Source organism: Schistocerca cancellata, chromosome 3 (assembly GCF_023864275.1).
Source record: "Schistocerca cancellata isolate TAMUIC-IGC-003103 chromosome 3, iqSchCanc2.1, whole genome shotgun sequence".
Taxonomy (NCBI): domain Eukaryota; kingdom Metazoa; phylum Arthropoda; class Insecta; order Orthoptera; family Acrididae; genus Schistocerca; species Schistocerca cancellata.
Window position 1 is genome coordinate 24,633,927 of NC_064628.1, and position 22,929 is coordinate 24,656,855.

General features: G+C 40.8%; 1 protein-coding gene across 1 annotated transcript in view; it reads left to right on the forward strand.

Moving 5' to 3' along the window:
- LOC126175495 (cholecystokinin receptor-like) overlaps window positions 1-22,929 on the forward strand; it is a 1,200,755-nt gene that overhangs the window by 70,539 nt on the left and 1,107,287 nt on the right. The window contains exons 2-3 of the mRNA XM_049922316.1: window positions 20,062-20,185; window positions 21,543-21,657. Coding sequence (XP_049778273.1) covers window positions 20,062-20,185; window positions 21,543-21,657 — 239 coding nt within the window. The remainder of the gene's footprint in view (window positions 1-20,061; window positions 20,186-21,542; window positions 21,658-22,929) is intronic.

The following is a 22,929-nucleotide window of genomic DNA, read 5'->3' on the forward strand; positions in this document are numbered from 1 at the left end:
TGTGTTAGAGGAATATGGTACCGATGTGTAAAGTTGTATAAGCAAATACCACATTAGCTAGGGCTCCTTGTGCTTGCCAAACACATGGTACACAAAGCAGGCGTGTACCCCCCTGAGGTTTAATGTAATTATAACCTCAGGTGTTACAGATTACAAGAATGGAATGAAATGTATTACGGAAAACCTTTGTATCATTGTACTTCAAATATCTTTAAAAATAAATGACTTAAAAAAAATTAATCACTCAAATGCGTGTCCTGTAGCGCTAAATGTGCGTCTTGCTGTAAGATAATCTCTGTGGAAGTGTCGTAGTTATCGTCCTCCAAAAGCTAAGTTCTGCAGAAGTCAATGTACTTACCTCATGATAAACAAAACTGAAATGCTTTGCGTATAGATATCTTACTTATTACGCTTATTGCCGTGATGAAGAAAGTACTGTGCTGTAACGTATTGTTGTGCTACAGAAAAGGCTGTCTCCTTGTAGCTATACCACAAAAGTTACTACTAAAACATGTTTTGCTTTCCAGAAGAATTCAGAAAAACCGTGCAGATATAAAACAGATACTCCGCAAAAGCAACAATGTAAATCGTGTCACACATTAGTAACGTCATGATATAATCGTGTAGCTGTCACATAAACTAACCACTGTGTCATCTGGTATCTCTCAGAAAGTACTTTAAATCCAGAATGTATTTTCAAGTGAACCAAAATGTTGCATTAAAATCTCATTAGCAGTACCAGATATGTTTTAAGTATGTGAGCCTTATTGTCGTTATGTAATCGTGCAACTAACAAGCAAGAATGTACACACACAATAACACTGTGTCGTCTGTTCGCAATAACAATGCATTCGTAATTTCTGTTTGAATAAGTTCTCTTGGTTCTTGACTGGATATTTATGTTTAAACACTGTTGCATGGTAACAGTTTCTAAGTGTGACAAAGCATACTAGAAATGTGAAGTGAAACGTTTTATGGCAAAGACAAAGTTAAAAAGCAGATTATTTTTCAATAAACGGTTTTACGTGTGAAATGTGGTGTAAACCTTTACTCTTCCTAGTACGCAGAGTTTCAACTTCAACGCAATTATCATGTGGTATACGTCGGATTCTGTAAGGTCCATTGTAAACTAGAAAGAATTTGTGACTCAAGTGTTTCTTCTTATGTGACAATGAATGAGCTTTAATGAGAACTTTCTGAGCAATATATAATTTCTTTGCATTTGCTTTACCGTGTAGTTTTCTCCTTTTGTCTGCTGCAGATTTTATATTTTTAAGAGCCAAATCAATTATGTCTTTGTGTCGAAGTTTACGTGTATTTGGGAAAGGTACAAGCTCTCTGATTCTGTTCGGAGGTTCTACATTCTTCAGTACAAGAGTAGGTGGTAAAGCAGTGGCATCATGAGGCATTTCATTCAGCACATTTTAAAATAAGTGTAAATATCTGTCCCAATACTGATGCTTTCTGTGACAATAAAGTCTGCAAAGCTTATTGATTTCTTTCATAATCTGTTCAGACGGGTTACAATGTGGTGAGTACAATGAAATAAAAACAGGTTTGATTTTATGATTCCGAAGCATGCGGGACGAAACAGCAGATCTGAATTGCGGTCCGTTATCTGAAATGACTTTACTAACGTGTCCAACTTCACGTAAGAAATTTTTAACAAAGGCGTTGGATACAGACCGTCCAGTGGCTTTACGTAACGGAGTGAAAGAAACAAATTTTGAAGTAAGTTCAACAGCGACTAGAACGTACGAATATCCATTCGATGTTCTGACAAGGGGTCCCAAGAGATCAACAGCAGCAAATTCTTTTAATTTAGAAGGAATAATAGGAAAAAACGGAGCACGATGTGAGATAGTAGATGGTTTCGCCTTTTGACAAAGTTTACAAATAGACAAGACTCTTCGAATTCGCTTTTCCATATTGTTAAAATAACAAGTCGTTCGAAGAACATAATTACATTTTCGTGGACCAAAACGTGCGTAGCTGAAATGAATGTACCAAATGAGCTTATTAACAAAATCGTCTGGAATGCAAAGTACCCATAGCTTGTCATCAACAGTGCAGCGTTTGAACAGTATGTTGTTTCTAACCAGGTAATAATTCCGAATCTGAGTGTGTGTCTTTTCATGCCATTTACTTTTGATGTCTTTCCAAATCGGATCTTTATCTTGTTCATGAGCAATGTCCTTTAAAGATGTGGTGATGAAGTTTTCAAAGGCGACTTTCTGAATGTAAAGAATACTGAAATTTTTCTCAAGGTTGCCTTCTGTGTTACTTTTCTCAAGCCCAGCCGGTGCGCGTGACATCGCGTCCGCAACAATGTTCTCCTTGCCGGGAACGTAGACTATTGTGAAGCGGAATTCTTGCAGAAACAATGCCCAACGTTTTAACCTGTCATGATTTAATTTTGATGACATAAGAAACTGTAATGCACGATGATCACTGTATACTTTTACGTGCTTACCAGAAAGAAAGAAACGGAATTTGTTAAATGCCCAAACGATAGCTAAAGCTTCTAATTCAGTAACGGAATAATTTTTTTCAGATTTTGTTAGCACTCGGCTAGCAAAAGCAATGGTTTTCTGAACAGTAGTGTCATTTTCTGTGGCTTCTTGAAATAAATGAGCACCAAGACCGACTTTAGAAGAATCCGTGCTAAGGCAGAAGTCTTGTGACAGATCTGGATGAGCTAGTATTGGCGCGTTAAGTAGCGATTCTTTCAAAGAATTGAATTCCAACTGTGCTTGTTCGTCCCAGTTCCAAATAGTATTTTTTCCAGTGAGAGAACAAAGTTTTGGTGTAACTAGAATTTGCATATTCAGAAAACGATGGTAAAAATTTACGAGACCTAGAAAACTGCGGACTTGTCTTTTTGTGGATGGAACTGGAATGGCTCTGGTTGCTTCTAACTTTTCAGGATCCGGCTGAATGCCTTCAGAAGAAATAATATGTCCTAAAAACCTCACCTTTGACCTACCGAATTAAGACTTTTCCAAGTTAACTGTAATTCCAGATTCTGCAAAAATACGTAACAAACTGTTGAGGATGCGATTGTGTTGTTCCCATGAAGCTTCTGCTATCAGAATATCGTCCACATATAAGGTGATGTGACGTTTTAAGAACTCAGGTAATATGGAATTTAGCCCACGAATGAATGCTGCCGATGAAATGTTCAAACCAAAAGGAAGTTTCCGAAACTGATAACAAACGCCGAAACAAAGGAAAGCTGTGTATTTTCTACATTCTGGATGAAGTTCGATCTGATAAAAGCTGGATCTGAGATCAATGGAAGACAACACTTTTACACCATTAACATTTTGAAGAAGTTCTTCCATCGTCTGCGGCCTGTCTGTTTCTGGAATGATGATAGTATTGATTTGTCTCGAATCTAAGACAAGCCTGATCGATCCATTTTTCTTCTCAACAACATGTAACGGATTGTTGTATGAGCTTACTGCAGGCTCAATAATGCCCTCATTAAGCATAGATTGTATTTCTGTTCTAACACGGTCCCTATAATGTGCTGGAATTACGTATGGTCTAACACAAAATTTAGTATGCTCACGAACACGAAATTGGTATTGAAATCCCTTGATTGTTCCAGTTTTGTGAGTAAAAACTGTGGAATGTGCTTGTAAAATCTCAAAAAGGTCCTGCCTATCAGTGTCATTACAATTCTCAATTGTTTGAATTTTATTCTGAATTAACTCATTAATTTCAAACATGCCGTCGATATCATCCCTGTCAGTACTTGCAGAGTGATTGTTAATGTCTAGTTCCGTGGAAAATTCCGAACTGTTGTCTAACAGAAGGTAAAGCCGATTAATTTCCTCATCATGGTTTGAGAGCCAGTCTTCAAATTTCAAAGCTATTGACTTACCTTCTTTCTCTAAACTTATTTCAGCATCGTGATTGCTTTGTGTTCATTCAAAAAGTCTACTCCGAGTATAATTTCCGTCGACAATAATGGAACAATAAGAAAGTTCATAGAAAAGCTGTGGCTTTGACAAAAGAATTCTAAGTTGGTTTGTTGGCGTACATCTACACTTTTTCCAAAGATGGCACCTTGTAATTTAAGCTTACGTAACGGAAGTGTGGGACAATCATTCGATTTGTTGCATTTGCTAAAGGCTGTTTCACTAATTACTGAAATGGGACTGCCAGAGTCAAGTACTGCCGTAAATTTTACGTCATTTACAGTAATGTGAATCACAGGATATGCAATGTTGTTATGTTTTACATCGTGTTCCTGGAGTAATATGTCCCTAATGTCTTCCATTTTTACGTAATTACTAGCTACGGCAGCTGCATTGTCAGTTTCATAAGTACGTTTTGTGGCTGCCAGCGGTGTGAGTCATTGCCTATTGTCTCTTTGTTGGCGCGCGTCGTTATTGGGATTTGGAGACCTAACTTCTACAAATTCACGTTGCCCAGAGGGCCCAGCCCTGTTTAAACCCCGCCAGTTCTGATACAATTCAGGTCTGTCGTTACGATCATATCGTCTGTCGTCATGTCGGTAGATTCCATAGTTTCTTTCTTGTCGGTCACATGGTGGAGAATTTCTCCCTGAGTCGTAACTGCGCGCTGGACCGTTGCATCTAAAGTTATTCTGTCTCCCTTGATAATAATTATTTTGGTTCCCATATTGTCTGTTTCTCTGATTGTCTCTATGATAGTCATTACCGCGGAGAGGTGATCTTTCCCTGTAATTATTACTACTCTGCCAACGGTTGTCATACGGGTGGTGTCTGTTTTGGTCACGATTTGTGTTGTGAGAATAGCCTTGTCGTGTCCAGTTATTGTTTCTGTCGTCACGGAATTGTGACGGATGTGACCTGTAGTAATTGTTTTCCTGTTTTCGCATCCCGCGACTGTCAGTGTCAATTTCTAGTTCTTGTAAGAGTCCCTGAAAAGCTTCAATGTCGTCTTTGCAACGTCCTGCTAAAATAATATGTCTCAAATGTTCAGGCAGTTTGATTAAGCAAATGCGGATGAGTTCTGAGGGGCTGTATGGGTTTGAAAGATACTGATTCTTGTGCAACATGTCTTCAAAATATTTGACAAGACTGGAAAATTCAGATTGTTCAAAGTGTTTCATCATCATGATGCTATGTTTTACTCGGTCTTGTGTAGCTTGAGACCAATACGCTGAGAGGAAGGCATGATAAAATTCTCCTTCACTGTGACAATCGTGAATGACCGATCGCATTCTTACAGCTGGTTCATTCTCCAAGTAGCCACACATAAATTCTAATCTGTGCTCCAATGACCAGTTAGGAGGAAAACAATGAGAGAATTGATGGAGCCATGCTTGTGGATGAATATCGTTGGCAGAATTCTTAAATGTTTTGAATTTACGTGTAGTAATGAACAGCTTATAGTCAAAATCATCGTGTCGGCGAGTAGCATGTCGGTCATTGTTACGTCGTGTCGGCGGTTCCATCTCAAAATTCGGTGTACCTTGCCAATTCCTTTCATAACTTCCGAAATGCCCTGTGTTATTATTTTGTGGCTGTTCCGTATTTCTATGTCCCTCTTCCCGTATTGGAGCGCGAGTGTCCTCTGAAATACGTAATTCTTGTATTACCTGTGTCAGCTGATCTTGTACTTCCTGGATTTCTCTTTTGTACTGTGTATTGATTTGATTTTGATTTTGTTTGAATTTTCTTATTTGTTCCTACTCTTCTGTGTCAGTGAAGGCTACGGGTCTTGTGTCATTCAGATCATCATCTACCTTTGTAGATAAGTTAGTGACCTGATCCGAAAGTTCGGCTACTTTCTCCGATAGTGTACTTATTTCCTCAATGTGTCTTTCTGAACCAATTTTCAGGGTATCTACTGTGTCCTTTAAGTTTTCCTGAGTTTTTGCAAGTTGCGTAACCGAATCGGTAGATGCAACTGAGTCAATTTTAGCTTGCAATGTCTCATGATTTTCATGAACAATAGTTTGCAGTTCTTTTATGGCTGCTTCGTGATTCTGTAATGCATTTTCATGACGTGAAAAAATAGGTTGGAAATGCTCACAAATTTGTGTTTTTACGTCATTACAGACCTTTTGACATTTCGATTCGATGTTATGTAACTCAGTGGTTAAATCTTCACGTGTTTGTGCAAGTGTGGTATCTAACTTTTGAAGATTTTGTTCCATTGTGTCTAACTTTTGAAGATTTTGTTCCATTGTGTCTAACTTTTGGAGCTTTTGCTGTGTGTGTCTCTGATTTTGTTCCATTGTGTCTAACTTCTGAAGCTTTTGCTGTGTTTGTCCCATTTGTTGTATTAATTGTAATAACAATGCATTGGTGTCTGAAACATGTTCCTCAGTGCTTTTCGGCAGTGAATTTGCACCGGCAACATTCACATTTTGACAAGCGGAAAATGTGTCTTGACTCATTTGAAAAAACGGTGAGAACCCAAAACCTGAGTCTACAGTATTTGCAATATTGTGTTCTGTCATTCCCGATTCCTGAGGCGAGCTGTTGCCGACTGATCGATCGATAATGCTTCCCTGTTCACTACCTGTTTCACTGTCTACACCATTATTTGACGCCCGCTCCATTTCCCTATGCACAGTTACCAAATTACAACTTTGAACATTAGTAAATTCATTACTCGGCGGCGCTGATAAGCTACGCTCGTCGTCACTATTATTTCTCAGTTTACTTTGGAGCCTAGTGTTACGTTTTTCACAAAAGCACAATTTGAAGAGTAAAATAAGATAACACATTAACATAGAAATGGAAATAATGTCTACTTAAATACTTGGAGCAAATCTACATGCATGTCACAACTGTTTTACTGTACAACAATTGAAACTGCAACTACAAAGGAGATTCTCTCTATAATTACGCGCTAGCAATAAACAAAAGCTACACTAATTACACAAACTACAAGAAAAAATCAGAATATTCCAGTGAGGTATCCTAGGCTAAGGGTCGACGTATGAAGCGTCCCCTTAGAAAAATTAGCGCAACGCAATCTGACTATCAAAGATCCCTGCAAAAGAATGGCCCTGAGTAACATTAAACTATACCTTTCAGAAATCACTTACCTCACAAAAATCTTCATTACTCGAAATACTGCAATACAGCGAGCGCCACTACTGCCAGCTAAATAAAAGATTCAAACTACGGAAGGCACTAACTACTGATAGGGATAGTTAGCAAATGAAAGATATTAATGGAGAACAAACAATGTATTTACCTTAATAGTCATAATATGTATAGCAGTTCATGACAAATTACAAAACTCCGCCATCTCTCTCCTCACATCCACCACTGCTGGCGGCTCACCTCCAACTGCGCAACGCTACGCGCTGTTCACATCCAGCTGCCGCTGCCCAACACTACAATGGCAGACAACAATGCAAACTAGCCACAGACTGCACACAGCACAGCCAGTGATTTTCATATAGAGCGCTACGTAACGTTGCCAATAAGAAAACATAAACAGCCTACTTACAAGCGTACCATTTGTACCGTATCTTACAAAGTGTGCTGAACCTGACGGCCATCAACTTCAATGGAAGTATAACATCGACGAACGAGATTCTGACACACTCCGACAAATGTCCCTGGTATGGTCCTCATGTTGCGAGGTCCCTTGTTTCTCTTTTCCAATGAACCAGTTTCCCGCATACGTCGATCGAGAGAAATAAACACTCATCGTGACGGATGATGCCTGTTAGGAAATCATTCCCTTTACAGCCTTTCAGCAGCGAGAGCATTGCAGCGTACTGTACTTCCCCGTACAAATGTCGGTGAGTTCTGCGAAACTGTACCGGTACTGTTCCGTCATAGTGTCTGAATAGCACCGAGTAATGAATGGGACTGTCGTTGATTCATAGCACATTCTGTCATGGGATAATGTAAATAAGATACAACAGAGACACCTTATGAACGAGTAAAGCAAACAAAACGCGTATCATGTCTTCTTAGTAATCAGGCTCGTCTTCTTTGCTTCCTTGCTGCAAATAAAGAACGTACATGTAAATAAACAGCGCATGTTAGTTGTAAATAATCTGTAATACAGTAATACCAGACAAAGCGGTGGACAAGTTTACTTCCATATCTCCTTAAGCTGGCTCCTCCGACCCCCATCTCCATACCTCTAATTTTTCAATGGAGCATTCTCTATGTCCTTTTACATTTTTGCACGCCCTTGCGGAAACACACCAGTAACATATGAAACGTCCCCTTAGAAATTATGAAAAATTTTATCAAATCATTATTGGCCACTGCCCAAAAAAATTTGTAAAATTTTTTGTGGGGAGCATGGGGGCTATGTAAGTAGGCTGTTTATATTTTCTTATTGGCAACTATGTGAGTAGGCTGTTTATATTTTCTTATTGGCAACGTTACGTAGCGCTCTGTATGAAAATCACTGGCTGTGCTGTGTGCAGCCTGTGGCTAGTTTGCATTGTTGTCTGCCATTGTAGTGTTGGGCAGCGGCAGCTGGATGTGAACAGCGCGTAGCGTTGCGCTAAAAATATTGTGTCAGATTAAGCACAGTCATGTATAAATGTTCTAAGGGGGCGTTTCACATATGAGTACGGCTGTGACTGATAGCTCCATAACAAATAAATTATTTATTTTCTCCTAGAATCACAGACTTGTACTGATAAATGTATAACAAAAGCAAACTGGTGCTTTTCATTTATGATAAATAAAAATATTACTCAGTACGGTTGAGAGTACAGAGGAAAAACTTATTTTATTTATGATATCAGAATAGGACATAAAATAATTTCTTAAGGACCTCGATCGTCTTATACAGAAAGAAATTAGCATGGCACACTGATGAAAGAGAGATGGAGAAATTAGCAGACAAGTAGACAAAAAGTATGCTAATGTTTGTCGAAATTGTAGCATTCTTGTTAATGTATTTGGAAACTTTAGCATTATTGAAAGATTATGAAGTAAGTGATATCACGCTTGCCGGACAATCATATCAGTGAGTGACACAAATTTTTAGAAATACATGGAAATAATGCATCTGTTATCTCAGTGATAGGAACTTACCCCTTTCCAAGGTGCTGCTGTCTTGTCGTTAGTTCTTCGCTGTAGCGCAGTTAAGAATTAATGTATTCCAGGTTGGAAAAGGATCCTTTTCATTCGGTTAGGGGAAGAACACCAGTTACATACGAGTACGCCTGCGGCTGATAGCACCTTAGCAAATAAATTATTTATTTTCTCCTAGCATCACGGACTTTCACTGATAAATAAAAAGGTAAACAATACACCGTGGCGTCTGCCATTACATTTCTTTTCTACCTCTGATACGTTTGAGGAGCGCACAGGCACGTATTTCTGTTATCGATGCAGGAGCAAGCTAGTTCGTCTCCCTTCGGCGCTTTTTAAACAATGTTTGCTGCAGCCGCTATAGCACTGCGCACTGACACGCAAGAAACCTCACAAGGGCGATACAAGACGTGTACGCAGAGAAATATACGTGTACACTTCTGTGTCAGCAGGAAATGATTCTCTAGATATTTCGGCGATTCGTCTGCCGCGTTGAGAGCGACGAAGACAAAAATGCTTGAATGTGGGTTGTTGTATTGTAAAGCTGCAGACGTTGTAGTTAGGTAAGTTAATTTTTCGTTTTATCCAGTATCTGTTTAGGACAGAACGAGTAACTGAAACTTCGTGGCAGAGATCATAGGCTTTTATTGGCGCCTGGGAAGTTACGGGCAGAGAGGAACGTTGTCGCCGGAACTCTGCCAGAACGGAATAGAAGAATGGTCTCAGCTGTGGCCAGGCCACACCATTACTGTTAACTGCTCTCCTGGTAACGCGCAGCCTGTTAGCCTGTAAATATTCACCGCCAAACACTACAGCCGTAACTGCTTTGCGTTACGCTTTACAGTGCAAAATTTCTATGGCCGTGTTTACTACACATCTAATACCAGCACTCGTCCTCTTCACTCTACGGCGTTAAGATTTACTAGTTCTTTTAACAGTGCACACAAGAGCTTATTTAGTTTTAAATGGACCCACACAGCGATTCGTACAACTAAATAAAAAAAGAACACACGAGACAAGATTAATTTGAAGGTCTTAGCGACATTGAACACTGTGCAATTTTATATTAAAGTTTGAAAATAAACTAATCAGATTAAAGAAGAAAGCAGATATGAATTAAACTTTAATAAAAATTACAGCTCTGTTTTGGAAAGTGTAATCAGCTTACAGATAAACGCTTTGTTGCTCAAAGTGCACTACTGGCCATTAAAATAGCTACACCACGAAGATGACGTGCTACAAACGCGAAATTTAACCGACAGGAAGAAGGTGCTATGATATGCACATGATTAGCTTTCCAGAGCATTCACACAAGGTTGGCGCCGGTGGCGACAGCTACAACGTGCTGACATGAGGAACGTTTCCAACCGATTTCTCATACACAAACAGCGCAGTTGACCGGCGTTGCCTGGTGAAACGTTGTTGTGATGCCTCGTGGAAGGAGGAGAAACGCGTACCATCACGTTTCCGACTTTGATAAAGGTCGGATTGCAGCCTATCGCGATTGCGGTTTATCGTATGGCGACATTGCTGCTCGCGTTGGTCGAGATCCAATGACTGTTAGCAGAAAATGGAATCGGTGGGTTCAGGAGGTTAATACGGAACGCCGTGCTGGATCCCAACGGCCTCGTGCAGTCGAGATGACAGCCATCTTATCCGCATGGCTGTAACGTATCATGCAGCCACGTCTCGATCCCTGAGTCAACAGATGGGGACGTTTGCAGGAGAACAACCGTCTGCACGAACAGTTCGACGACTTTTGCAGCAGCATGGACTGTCAGCTCGGAGACCGTGGCTGCGGTTACCCTTGACGCACAGGAGCGCCTGCGATGGTGTACTCAACGACGAACCAGGGTGCACGAATGGCAGCATCGTGATGGTCGCATCCGTGTTTGGCGACATCGCGGTGAACGCACATTGGAAGCGTGTATTCGTCATCGTCATACTGGCGTATCACCCGGCGTGATGGTATGTGGTGCGTCTCGGTCTCCTCTTGTTCGCATTGACGGCACTTTGAACAGTGGACGTTACATTTCAGTTGCGTTACTACCCGTGGTTCTACCCTTCCTTCGATCCCTTCGAAACCCTACATTTCAGCAGGATAACGCACGACCTCCTGTTGCAGGTCCTGTACGGGCCTTTCTGGATACAGAAAATGTTCGACTGCTGCCCTGGCCACCACATTCTCCAGATCTCTCACCAATTGAAAACGTCTCATCAATAGTGGCCGAGCAACTGGCTCGTCACAATACGCCAGTCACTACTCTTGATGAACTGTGGTATCGTGTTGAAGCTGCGTAGGCAGCTGTACCTGTACACGCCATCCAAGCTCTGTTTGACTCAATGCCCAGGCGTATCAAGGCCCTTATTACGGCCAGAGGTGGTTGGATGGTTGTTCTGGGTACTGATTTCTCAGGATCTAGGCACCGAAATAGCGTGAAAATGTAATCACATGTCAGTTCTGGTATAATATATTTGTCCAATGAATACGCGTTTATCATCTGCATTTCATCTTGGTGTAGCAATTTTAATGGCCAGGAGGGTACGTAAAAACAACTGAAACGAGGGAAAAAATAAGAATTTTCAAAAGTTTGTGTAGTGTTATTGTTCTTCATTTATTATACCTTACACATTCTACTAAAATGAATGGTGGCCTTTGAAGTTTATTTTTCAGTCATCAGTCTTCTGACTAATTTGATGCGCTCCACACTTTTTACCCTCTACAGCTCCCTCTAGCACCATGGACGCTATCCCCTGATGCCTTAACGTCAAATCACACTGTCCCTTCTTCTTGTTGGTGTTTTTCGTATGCTCCTTCCCTCACCGATTCTGCGGAGAACGTCCTCGTTCCTTACGTTTTCAGTCCCCTTATTCTCAAAATTCCTTTCTAACACCACATCTCAAATGCTTCGATTCTCTTTTGTTCTGCTTTTCCCGCAGTCCATGTCTCAGTAGCATCCAATACTGTCCTCCGAATGTACATTATCAGAAATTTCTTCGTAAAGTTTAAGACCTACGTTTGATACTAGCAGACTTCCTTTGGCCAGGAATGCTTTTTCGCCAGTGCTGGTCTGCTTTCTATCTCCTCCTTTCACCGCCCGCCATAGTTTACTTTGCTGTATAGGTAGTAGAATTCTACTTTGTGATCCCCAATTGCAATGTAAAGTTTCTCGTTGTTCTTATTCCTGCTACTTCCCATTTCCTTCGTCTATCGTCGATTTGCTGTCAGTTCATATTCTGAACTTGACAGACAGTTCATTCCATTCAACACATCCTGCGATGCTTCTTCACTTTCACTGAGGATTACAATGTCATCAGGGAATCGTATCACTGATACCCTTTCACCTTGAATTTTAATTCCACTCTTGAACGTTTCCTTTATTTCCCTCATTGCTTCTTCGATGTCTAGATAGAACAGGAGGGGCGAAAGAGTACATCCCTGTCTTAGACACTTTTTAATCCGAACACTTCGTTCTTGGTCTTCCAGTCTTGTTATTCCGTCTTGGTTCTTGTACATATTTGTACACAACCCGCTTTTCTCTACTGTTTATCTCCGTTTTTCTCAGAATTTCGAACATCTTGTACCATTTGACACTGTAGAACGCTTTTTATAGGTCGACAAATCTTATGAACGCTTGTCAGTTTTTCTTTACTCCTGCCTCCGTAACGTAAGGACTGCCTCTCTGTTGCCTTTAACGTTGCTAAAACCGAACTGATCGTCATCTAGCACATCCTCTATTTTCTTTTCCATTTTTCTACGTATTACTCTTGTCAGAAATTTGAACGCATGAGCTGTTAAGCTGGCTGTACGATAATTCTCGCACTTGTCGGCTCTTTCTGCCTCCGCAATTTTGTGGATGATGACTGTACAGGAATCAAAATTCGGAGACGGTATTAACTATAACGTGTCTTTCGTTTTGCTCGAAGCCATGTGGGCTGTTCTTAACCTACTAATGATGGCAATTCCTTTGAAACCAGAAATAAGAAATCACTGGATACGACGTATGTGGTAATCGGTCAAACCAGTAATAAATTCCTTAGACATTACAAGGTAATGAACATTCTGTGTTAGCAGTCGTTAGTAGTCACAGAAAGGGAGGAATATTAGAATGGAGGCGAAATGTTGTACATTTTGCCAAGCTATTAACATTGTGCACGGTCTCTTGTCCGATGTAGTCCAGACTCCAGTGCAAACGGAGCAATCCATGGGGAAGTTCCGTATCCCGCGGCAGACAAATAACAGTTTCCTCCGAAGCTTTAAGCCACAATAGAGAACTCATGGAGTCAGCACTGTGTGGGCTTGTTGCTCCGTTCCATATATTTCATAAAATCTACAGTAAGACACCAAATAACTCAGCTTTTAGCTTCTGTAGGTAATAGTAAAGATCGTCCATGCCCGTCTATCTTATCGAACAATACAGCTCCCACGGATATGCCAGGTGTTTTCGGTACATATATAAATACTTTGTGCTAGTCGTGCAAAATGTGGTGATGTTTACACAAGGTCGAGACCCTTGAGCCAGTCACGAATACCGTTGATTTACTTAACTGATTATCATTTACGTAATAATGAAAGAGAAGTATAAAACCACTTGATTAGCATTACATTTGTAACCTCCCCCTCACTTATCGACCTTAATGACAGTGTGTACCTAATGGAAATTTGGGAAAAGCAATCGTCACCGAGGTTAATTTGTCGGTAAGGAGGGAGGAAAGGGTTACATCTAAATGAAAGGAAAAATGCTAATGAAACTGGTAGAAATTCATTTTGAAATAGGGGTAAAGTTAATAAAGAAAGTAAATGTGCGGCCGTTACGTTAACAATCAACTAGCAGTAATTAGGTACTTGAGATTTGGGGGAATTTACTGTCGCCAGTCCTAAGGACAATTACTATAGTAACTGAAAAAGAAAGGTTATTACACATATAATTAGCACTAGAAGCGTGGCAACTGAAGGTTGACACATGTAGTGTGAAAACTGAAAGTTTGTCAGAAGTAATAAATTTCGCTACACTCTGAATTAATTTAGCAAAAGAATTAATAAAACCGGAAAATCGAAAGTTAATTTAGTGACTGAAGTTAATAGTGAGCTTCCTTTCTGAAGCACATCGAAATTCAGTAAAATACGGTTAGTCTTGGACTACCTCAACAATAATTTCAAAAGCTACTTGAATCTACACAATTTAGAAATAAGAGATTTAACTTTGAACTTGAATTAAATGATTCTGAACAATTAACAATAGTAAAATTTAGTACGTACCAAGCTGAGCTACAATCACAGGTAAGCTAATATACGGTAACAACACTCGCACTCTTAATTCGTGCTTGTGTAATCTAAATATTATAGCCAGCTGTGAATACTTGAACTGAACCTTGATATTAAAGCAGTGAAATGCTATAATATTACTTTAATGCTGGCGTTTGAATTTCAATGACACTCGGGTTCATTCCGGAAAAGGATGGGACCCTGCTTGGGACAATGAGCAACAAAGGTTCATGCTAAGTTGCTGTAATTTTGTGATGCAACAATTTTAAAAGTTTGAAAAGCTGAGGTCTGCCATACAGTTCTAAAACTTTACGTGCTTCCAGTCTTCCTTGTTGGTTGATTGAAGGTTTGAAGCCGTCGATCGAGGAGGTGGCGACAGTCACTCATTGTCGGCCGTCGCTGTTGCAGAAGCTGGATGTTGGCGCGCCTTCTTCTCGACACGGTCACCAGACGAAACGGGCTCTTGATGTGCGCCAGCTAATGCTTCCCGTCCGCGACAACATGTTAGAAACTATCATCGCAAGTCGAGCGCAATTACATGCTGCCAAACCCCGAAAGCGCGGCAACTCGCGGGAGCTTCACACAACACACCTGCTCCACTGCACCACCCCAGCCAGACTCCCTCTGCCCGCGCTCCACGCGGCCCGGTTCACCCTACCAAAAATCCTAAACTCTTTGGTTCTCCACACGACCTATCGATGTTTTCGTTCGATAGCATAGTTTTCCCTAGGCCAGACCCAGTGTTTAAATACAAATAATATTCACAAAACAAATCAATTATACATCGACATAAATGCATAAATATATATATGCAAACAGTAAAACAATTACAATATATAAAGAGACAGAAATGTCATATCTTGAGGTAACCAAACAAGGAAAAAAATTATAGTACAATAAATGGAAATAGGAGGATATGCATTTCCGGCGTTACACATTTCAACTTTTAGCACTTTGCTGCTGCACCATACACCAATATGCCAAAAAATTGTTCTCACCTGCTTAATAGCCTGTTGGTCCACCTCTGGGACGCAGTGCCGCAGAAATCCTGCGTAACATGGATACCGCAAGTCCTTGATAGTTTTCCGAAAGTGCGTCAACAAAATGTCACGCACATCCACCTTGAAAAAGAAGAAACGTGACTCACCCGACCACGCCAAACGCATCCACTGATTCACTACTCAGTGTCACTCACTCCGTACCTATTGAAACAGTAGTTAACGATGTTGTGCAGGACAACACGGGACATGTAGGGGTCGTGTTACGGAATCCAGTGTTCAACAATGCGTCCTGAACGGTCTGTTCCGAAACGCTTGCGATTGCTCCATAATTGTATCTCGTTGTCGGATCTGTCACAGGTCGCTGCCTAGCCTACTTTACACAGCGGGCAAGCCTCCGACCTCGAAACTGTGTGACGACATGTGAATTCCCGACACCTTGTCGTTTGCTCGTGATTTCACCGTTGGGTATTCCAAAGATGGACACAACACTAGCACTCAGGAAGTCGATCAGCTTCACCGTCTGCGAAATACTCCTCGCCTTAACGGTGTACCCCCCGTCGATGTTGTTATGTCAATGTCAATTTATTTTACTAATCACGACCCGTATCGCTGCTATAATGATACTGCGTTCGTTTCTGGTTTCCTTGTGTACTTTCCTTACCACATAGCGTGCCCGCAACTTCACCAAGTGCGGTAATAACATTTTGCCTCACCAGTGAACGTCGTAATATTCTTCTAATATTAGATGATTGATGAGGTCAGTACTCCAATAGACTACTAATATTTCATTGCTTGTTGACTGATGGCATATGACCTTTGCTCTTTTATAGTCACAGAGGACATACATCTGCCCAAGGGATTTGTAGTAAAAAGAACGGAACTTAGTCTCTCTCAAACCTTATACTGAGTTTGGCAGGGATTGCATCGAATCACGGGGTCTTATTGACTTTTCAACACCACTATTACTTATTTCTATCTCATAAACTTTCTGTGCTTTTAGTGGTCCATTGGGATAACGTAATGTGCAAGTAGTAAGGTGGTCAAATGGTTATCTTTCAAGCTCCGCAGTCGGTGGATTGCCGAATGGAGCCCCAGTCATGTTTTTAATTTTTCTTCTCTTCCACACTGTGAAACGACCCCTTAGAACAGTTATACACGACTGTACTTAAACTGACACACAATATTTTTTTAGCGCAACGCAATCTGACTTTCAGAAATCCCTACAAAGGAATGGCCCTGACTAACATTAACCTGTACCTTTCACAAATCACTTACCTCACCAAAAATCTTCGTTACTCGAACTACTGCAATACAGCGAGCGCCACTACTGCCAGCTACATAAAAGATTCAAGCTACTTAAGGCACGAACTACTGATAGGCATAGTTACCAAATGAAAGATTTTAATAGAGAACAAACAATGTATTTACCTTAATAATCATAATATATATAGCAGTTCATGCCATCCAGTATTACAAATTTCAAAACTCCGCCATCTCTCTCCCCACATCCACCACTGCTGGCGGCTCACCTCCAACTGTGCAACGCTACGCGCTGTTCACATCCAGCTGCCGCTGCCCAACACTACAATGGCAGACAACAATGCAAACTAGCCACAGTCTGCACACAGCACAGCCAGTGATTTTCATACAGAGAGCGCTACGTGGCGGCGGCGTTACCAATATAAGAACCTAAACAGCCTACTTACAACTAGTCATGTTGTTGTTGTTGTTGTGGTCTTCAGTCCTGAGACTGGTTTGATGCAGCTCTCCATGCTACTCTATCCTGTGCAAGCTTCTTCATCTCCCAGTACCTACTGCAACCTACATCCTTCTGAATCTGCTTAGTGTATTGATCTCTTGGTCTCCCTCTACGATTTTTACCCTCCACGCTGCCCTCCAATGCTAAATTTGTGATCCCTCGATGCCTCAGAACATGTCCTACCAACCGATCCCTTCTTCTAGTCAAGTTGTGCCACAAACTTCTCTATTCCCCAATCCTATTCAATACCTCCTCATTAGTTACGTGATCTACCCACCTTATCTTCAGCATTCTTCTGTAGCACCACATTTCGAAAGCTTCTATTCTCTTCTTGTCCAAACTAGTTATCGTCCATGTCTCACTTCCATACATGGCTACACACCATACAAATACTTTCAGAAACGACTTCCTGACACCTAAATCTATATTCGATGTTAACAAATTTCTCTTCTTGAGAAACGCTTTCCTTGCCATTGCCAGTCTACATTTTATATCCTCTCTACTTCGACCATCATCGGTTATTTTACTCCCTAAATAGCAAAACTCCTTTACTACTTTAAGTCTCTCATTTCGTAATCTAATTCCCTCAGCATCACCCGACTTAATTTGACTACATTCCATTATCCTCGTTTTGCTTTTGTTGATGTTCATCTTATATCCTCCTTTCAAGACACTGTCCATTCCGTTCAACTGCTATTCCAAGTCCTTTGCTGTCTCTGACAGAATTACAATGTCATCGGCGAACCTCAAAGTTTTTACTTCTTCTCCATGAATTTTAATACCTACTCCGAATTTTTCTTTTGTTTCCTTTACTGCTTGCTCAATATACAGATTGAATAACATCGGGGAGAGGCTACAACCCTGTCTCACTCCTTTCCCAACCACTGCTTCCCTTTCATGCCCCTCGACTCTTATAACTGCCATCTGGTTTCTGTACAAATTGTAAATAGCCTTTCGCTCTCTGTATTTTACCCCTGCCACCTTCAGAATTTGAAAGAGAGTATTCCAGTCAACATTGTCAAAAGCTTTCTCTAAGTCTACAAATGCTAGAAATGTAGGTTTGCCTTTTCTTAATCTTTGTTCCAAGATAAGTCTTAAGGTCAGTATTGCCTCACGTGTTCCAACATTTCTACGGAATCCAAACTGATCTTCCCCGAGGTCGGCTTCTACCAGTTTTTCCATTCGTCTGTAAAGAATTCGCGTTAGTATTTTGCAGCTGTGACTTATTAAACTGATAGTTCGGTAACTTTCACATCTGTCAACACCTGCTTTCTTTGGGATTGGAATTATTATATTCTTCTTGAAGTCTGAGGGTATTTCGCCTGTCTCATACATCTTGCTCATCAGATGGTAGAGTTTTGTCAGGAGTGGCTCTCCCAAGGCCGTCAGTAGTTCCAATGGAATGTTGTCTATGCCCGGGGCCTTGTTTTGACTCACGTCTTTCAGTGCTCTGTCAAACTCTTCACGCAGCATCTTATCTCCCATTTCATCTTCATCTACATCCTCTTCCATTTCCATAATATTGTCCTCAAGTACATTGCCCTTGTATAAACCCTCTATATACTCCTTCCACCTTTCTGCTTTCCCTTCTTTGCTTAGAACTGGGTTGCCATCTGAGCTCTTGATATTCATATAAGTGGTTCTCTTCTCTCCAAAGGTCTCTTTAATTTTCCTGTAGGCAGTATCTATCTTACCCCTAGTGAGACAAGCCTCTTCATCCTTACATTTGTCCTCTAGCCATCCCTGCTTAGCCGTTTTGCACTTCCTGTCGATTTCATTTTTGAGGCGTTTGTATTCCTTTTTGCCTGCTTCATTTACTGCATTTTTATATTTTCTCCTTTCATCAATTAAATTCAATATTTCTTCTGTTACCCAAGGATTTCTATTAGCCCGCGTCTTTTTACCTACTTGATCCTCTGCTGCCTTCACCACTTCATCCCTCAGAGCTACCCATTCTTCTTCTACTGTATTTCTTTCCCCCATTCCAGTCAATTGTTCCCTAATGCTCTCCCTGAAACTCTCTACAACCTCTGGTTCTTTCAGTTTATCCAGGTCCCATCTCCTTAAATTCCCACCTTTTTGCAGTTTCTTCAGTTTCAATCTGCAGTTCATAACCAATAGATTGTGGTCAGAATCTACATCTGCCCCAGGAAATGTCTTACAATTTAAAACCTGGTTCCTAAATCTCTGTCTTACCATTATATAATCTATCTGGAACCTGTCAGTATCTCCAGGCTTCTTCCATGTATACAGCCTCCTTTCATGATTCTTGAACCAAGTGTTAGCTATGATTAAGTTATGCTCTGTGCAAAATTCTACAAGGCGGCTTCCTCTTTCATTCCTTCCCCCCAATCCATATTCACCTACTATGTTTCCTTCTCTCCCTTTTCCTACTGACGAATTCCAGTCACCCATGACTATTAAATTTTCGTCTCCCTTCACTACCTGAATAATTTCTTTTATCTCGTCATACATTTCATCTATTTCTTCATCATCTGCAGAGCTAGTTGGCATATAAACTTGTACTACTGTAGTAGGCATGGGCTTTGTGTCTATCTTGGCCACAATAATGCGTTCACTATGCTGTTTGTAGTAGCTAACCCGCACTCCTATTTTTTTATTCATTATTAAACCTACTCCTGCATTACCCCTATTTGATTTTGTATTTATAACCCTGTAATCACCTGACCAAAAGTCTTGTTCCTCCTGCCACCGAACTTCACTAATTCCCACTATATCTAACTTTAATCTATCCATCTCCCTTTTTAAATTTTCTAACCTACCTGCCCGATTAAGTGATCTGACATTCCACGCTCCGATCCGTAGAACGCCAGTTTTCTTTCTCCTGATAACGACGTCCTCTTGAGTAGTCCCCGCCCGGAGATCCGAATGGGGGACAATTTTACCTCCGGAATATTTTACCCAAGAGCACGCCATCATCATTTAATCATACAGTAGAGCTGCATGTCCTCGGGAAAAATTACGGCTGTAGTTTCCCCTTGCTTTCAGCCGTTCGCAGTACCAGCACAGCAAGGCCGTTTTGGTTAATGTTACAGGGCCAGATCAGTCAATCATCCAGACTGTTGCCCCTGCAACTACTGAAAAGGCTGCTGCCCCTCTTCAGGAACCACATGTTTGTCTGGCCTCTCAACAGATACCCCTCCGTTGTGGTTGCACCTACGGTACGGCCATCTGTATCGCTGAGGCACGCAAGCCTCCCCACCAACGGCAAGGACCATGGTTCATGGGGGGGTCACAATATTTCAAAATATTACGTTTGAAATGTAATATGATGAACAGATGTGTATTTGCATAAACTGTTATTGAATTTCCAATGTTCTTTGGTTGTTTGTTAATTTTTATTATTGCAACTTTCGACAAGTAAACGACTAAATAGGAAAAGTAATGTTGAAAAGGTGAGCTGTCGTGCTTTCCGAAACCCCTTATACGTCTAACCAGGAAAGGAAGCGAGAACTGCTTTGCAAATGGAAGATACAGGTTTGAAGGACGAGGGACAGGCTTTGAAAGCCCAAGTCAAACATCGAGAATATTCAGTAATACAATAATCCAGAATATGAGGTAATGCACGATTAATCGTCGGGTGTGCTTACGCTATTACAAGTTGGAGGATGATATCTTTCAAACATACAGGAGAGACAAAAATAAAACAGGCATCTACCGTATCGAACTAATGTAATTTTCCCGCATGCACAAGGAATCTTCAGAGGTTTTAAGAAAACACGAAGCTCTTTGACACACCTCTTTCCAGCGACAATTTGGATGCAAACCATGCGTAACACAATATTTCCGTAAATATCGTTGCCGAAAATTGGTGATGTATGACTGAATGTCTTAATAGCATCTTCATGAGAAGAAATTTCTCGTTTGTTGTCAAATGTGAACAAATCTGAAGGCTACTGATAAAGTTTTTAACTTTCCTATGGAAATAAAATTCGCATAATATTAGCTGTAATAAAAAAAAATTGGTAAACACCCAAATAACAGTGGAAATTCAAAATAAGCTTATGCGAATACACGTCTCTTTTCATCATATTATCTTTCAAATGTAATATGTACGCGGTAATGTGAATAACATAAATTTAAAAAAAAAAAAGAGCGAGACTCGATCCACCGCTCACGGGGCTTGAACGCCAGCCACTGGACCGCTGCCAGCTCGTGCTCTGGGTCACAACGCACCGGCACATCACTGACGCCTAATACTTCTCGTGAGATTTTCCCGAAATCGCCTAAGTAGCAGTCACGACTGCTTGCACATTATATTGTCTTGATGGACTCCTAAAAGCGTAAGAAGTCTGAAGTAAGTTCGTGATCCGACCGTCGTGGCCCCCCCTTCTCAGTCATCTTAACAGACGTAGGCATATGGAATAATGGCACCAGTCTCTGATTTTCCTTGTGACTGAACATCTGAGGACTTAATTCAATCCTTCGACAGCAGGATGTGACGCCTGTTGTGTTATGTGTGTTCGCAGGCGGTGTCGGACCTGCTGCTGGGGGTGTTCTGTATGCCCTTCACCCTGGTGGGCCAGCTACTCAGGAACTTCATCTTCGGCAGCGTCATGTGCAAGCTCATCCCATACTTCCAAGGTCAGTACCACTCATGTCTTTTTCTTTCCTACTTTACATCTAATAATTAAGCTCTTAGAGACGAGTATAAAATTATTATTGTCATTAAGACTGTACTCCTAAAAACTACCTTTTCTTTTCAGACACTCCATCTATTTTTTCGTAGAATACCATCAGCTACTTATGTTTATCTGTGTACTTATTTGTTCTCAATCAGTGTTAGCAGCAGAATGTAAATAGTGGCAATAGTACATTCCGACATTCGCAAGATGGAGCAAATAATAGCTTCATTTTAAGACTAAGCGTTCAATAAATATATGTAATATACATCTGACAAATCCTCATTAACTCTGCAGATGAGAACGTGGAGCAAAATATCGGTTGTACTGCAAATGATAGATAGTCACGTAAAGAGACTTCTGATGAAATTGCTTTCCAATGGATGATCGGTTCAGTTGGACGTCTGGATTCGTTATTTCCTGTCAGACCAAATAAGTGTCAGTAGGATTTTGTGGTGGGCCTCATCAAATGAGTCAAAAAAAGGGAGGGGGGATCATAGTTGATGGCAATCGACGGAAAATCGTCGAGTAAAAGAGAAATGATACCTGGCGCTCCCCAAGACACTGTTAGAGGAGTAGCCCTCTTGGATTGTTTGTAGATGATGCTGTCTTTTACCGTCTAGTAAAGTCATCATAAGGTCAAAATGAAATGCAAAATGACTTAGACACGATATCTTTATGGTGTGAAAAGTTGCAGTGGACACTAAATAATGAAAAGTGTGTGGTCATGCACATGTGTACTAAAGGAAATCCTTTACATTTCGGTTACACGACGTACCACACAAATGTACAGGCTGTCAATTCAACTAAAGCCCTAGAAATTGCAATTACGAACAATTGAAATTGAAAAGATCACATAGATGATGATGCTGGGAAGTCAAACCAAAGACTGTGTTTTACTAGTAGAACACTAAGAAAATGGAACAGGTCTACTAAAAAGACTGCCTAAATTAAGCCTGTCCGACGACTGATTATTGCTGTGCGGTAAGAGATACTTGCCAGGTAGGACTGAGGAGGGCATCGGAAAAGTTCGATGAAGTGTAGCTCGTCTTCTGTTATGGCGAAATAGGGGAGACAATGTCAAGGATATGGTAATCGAGTTGTGATTGCAGTCATTAAAACAAAGGCGTTTTTCGTTACGGCGAGATATTTTGAGAAAGTTCAGTCACCAAATTTCTCCTCTTAATGCGAAAATATTTTACTGAATCCAACCTAGATAAGGAGAAATGATCAT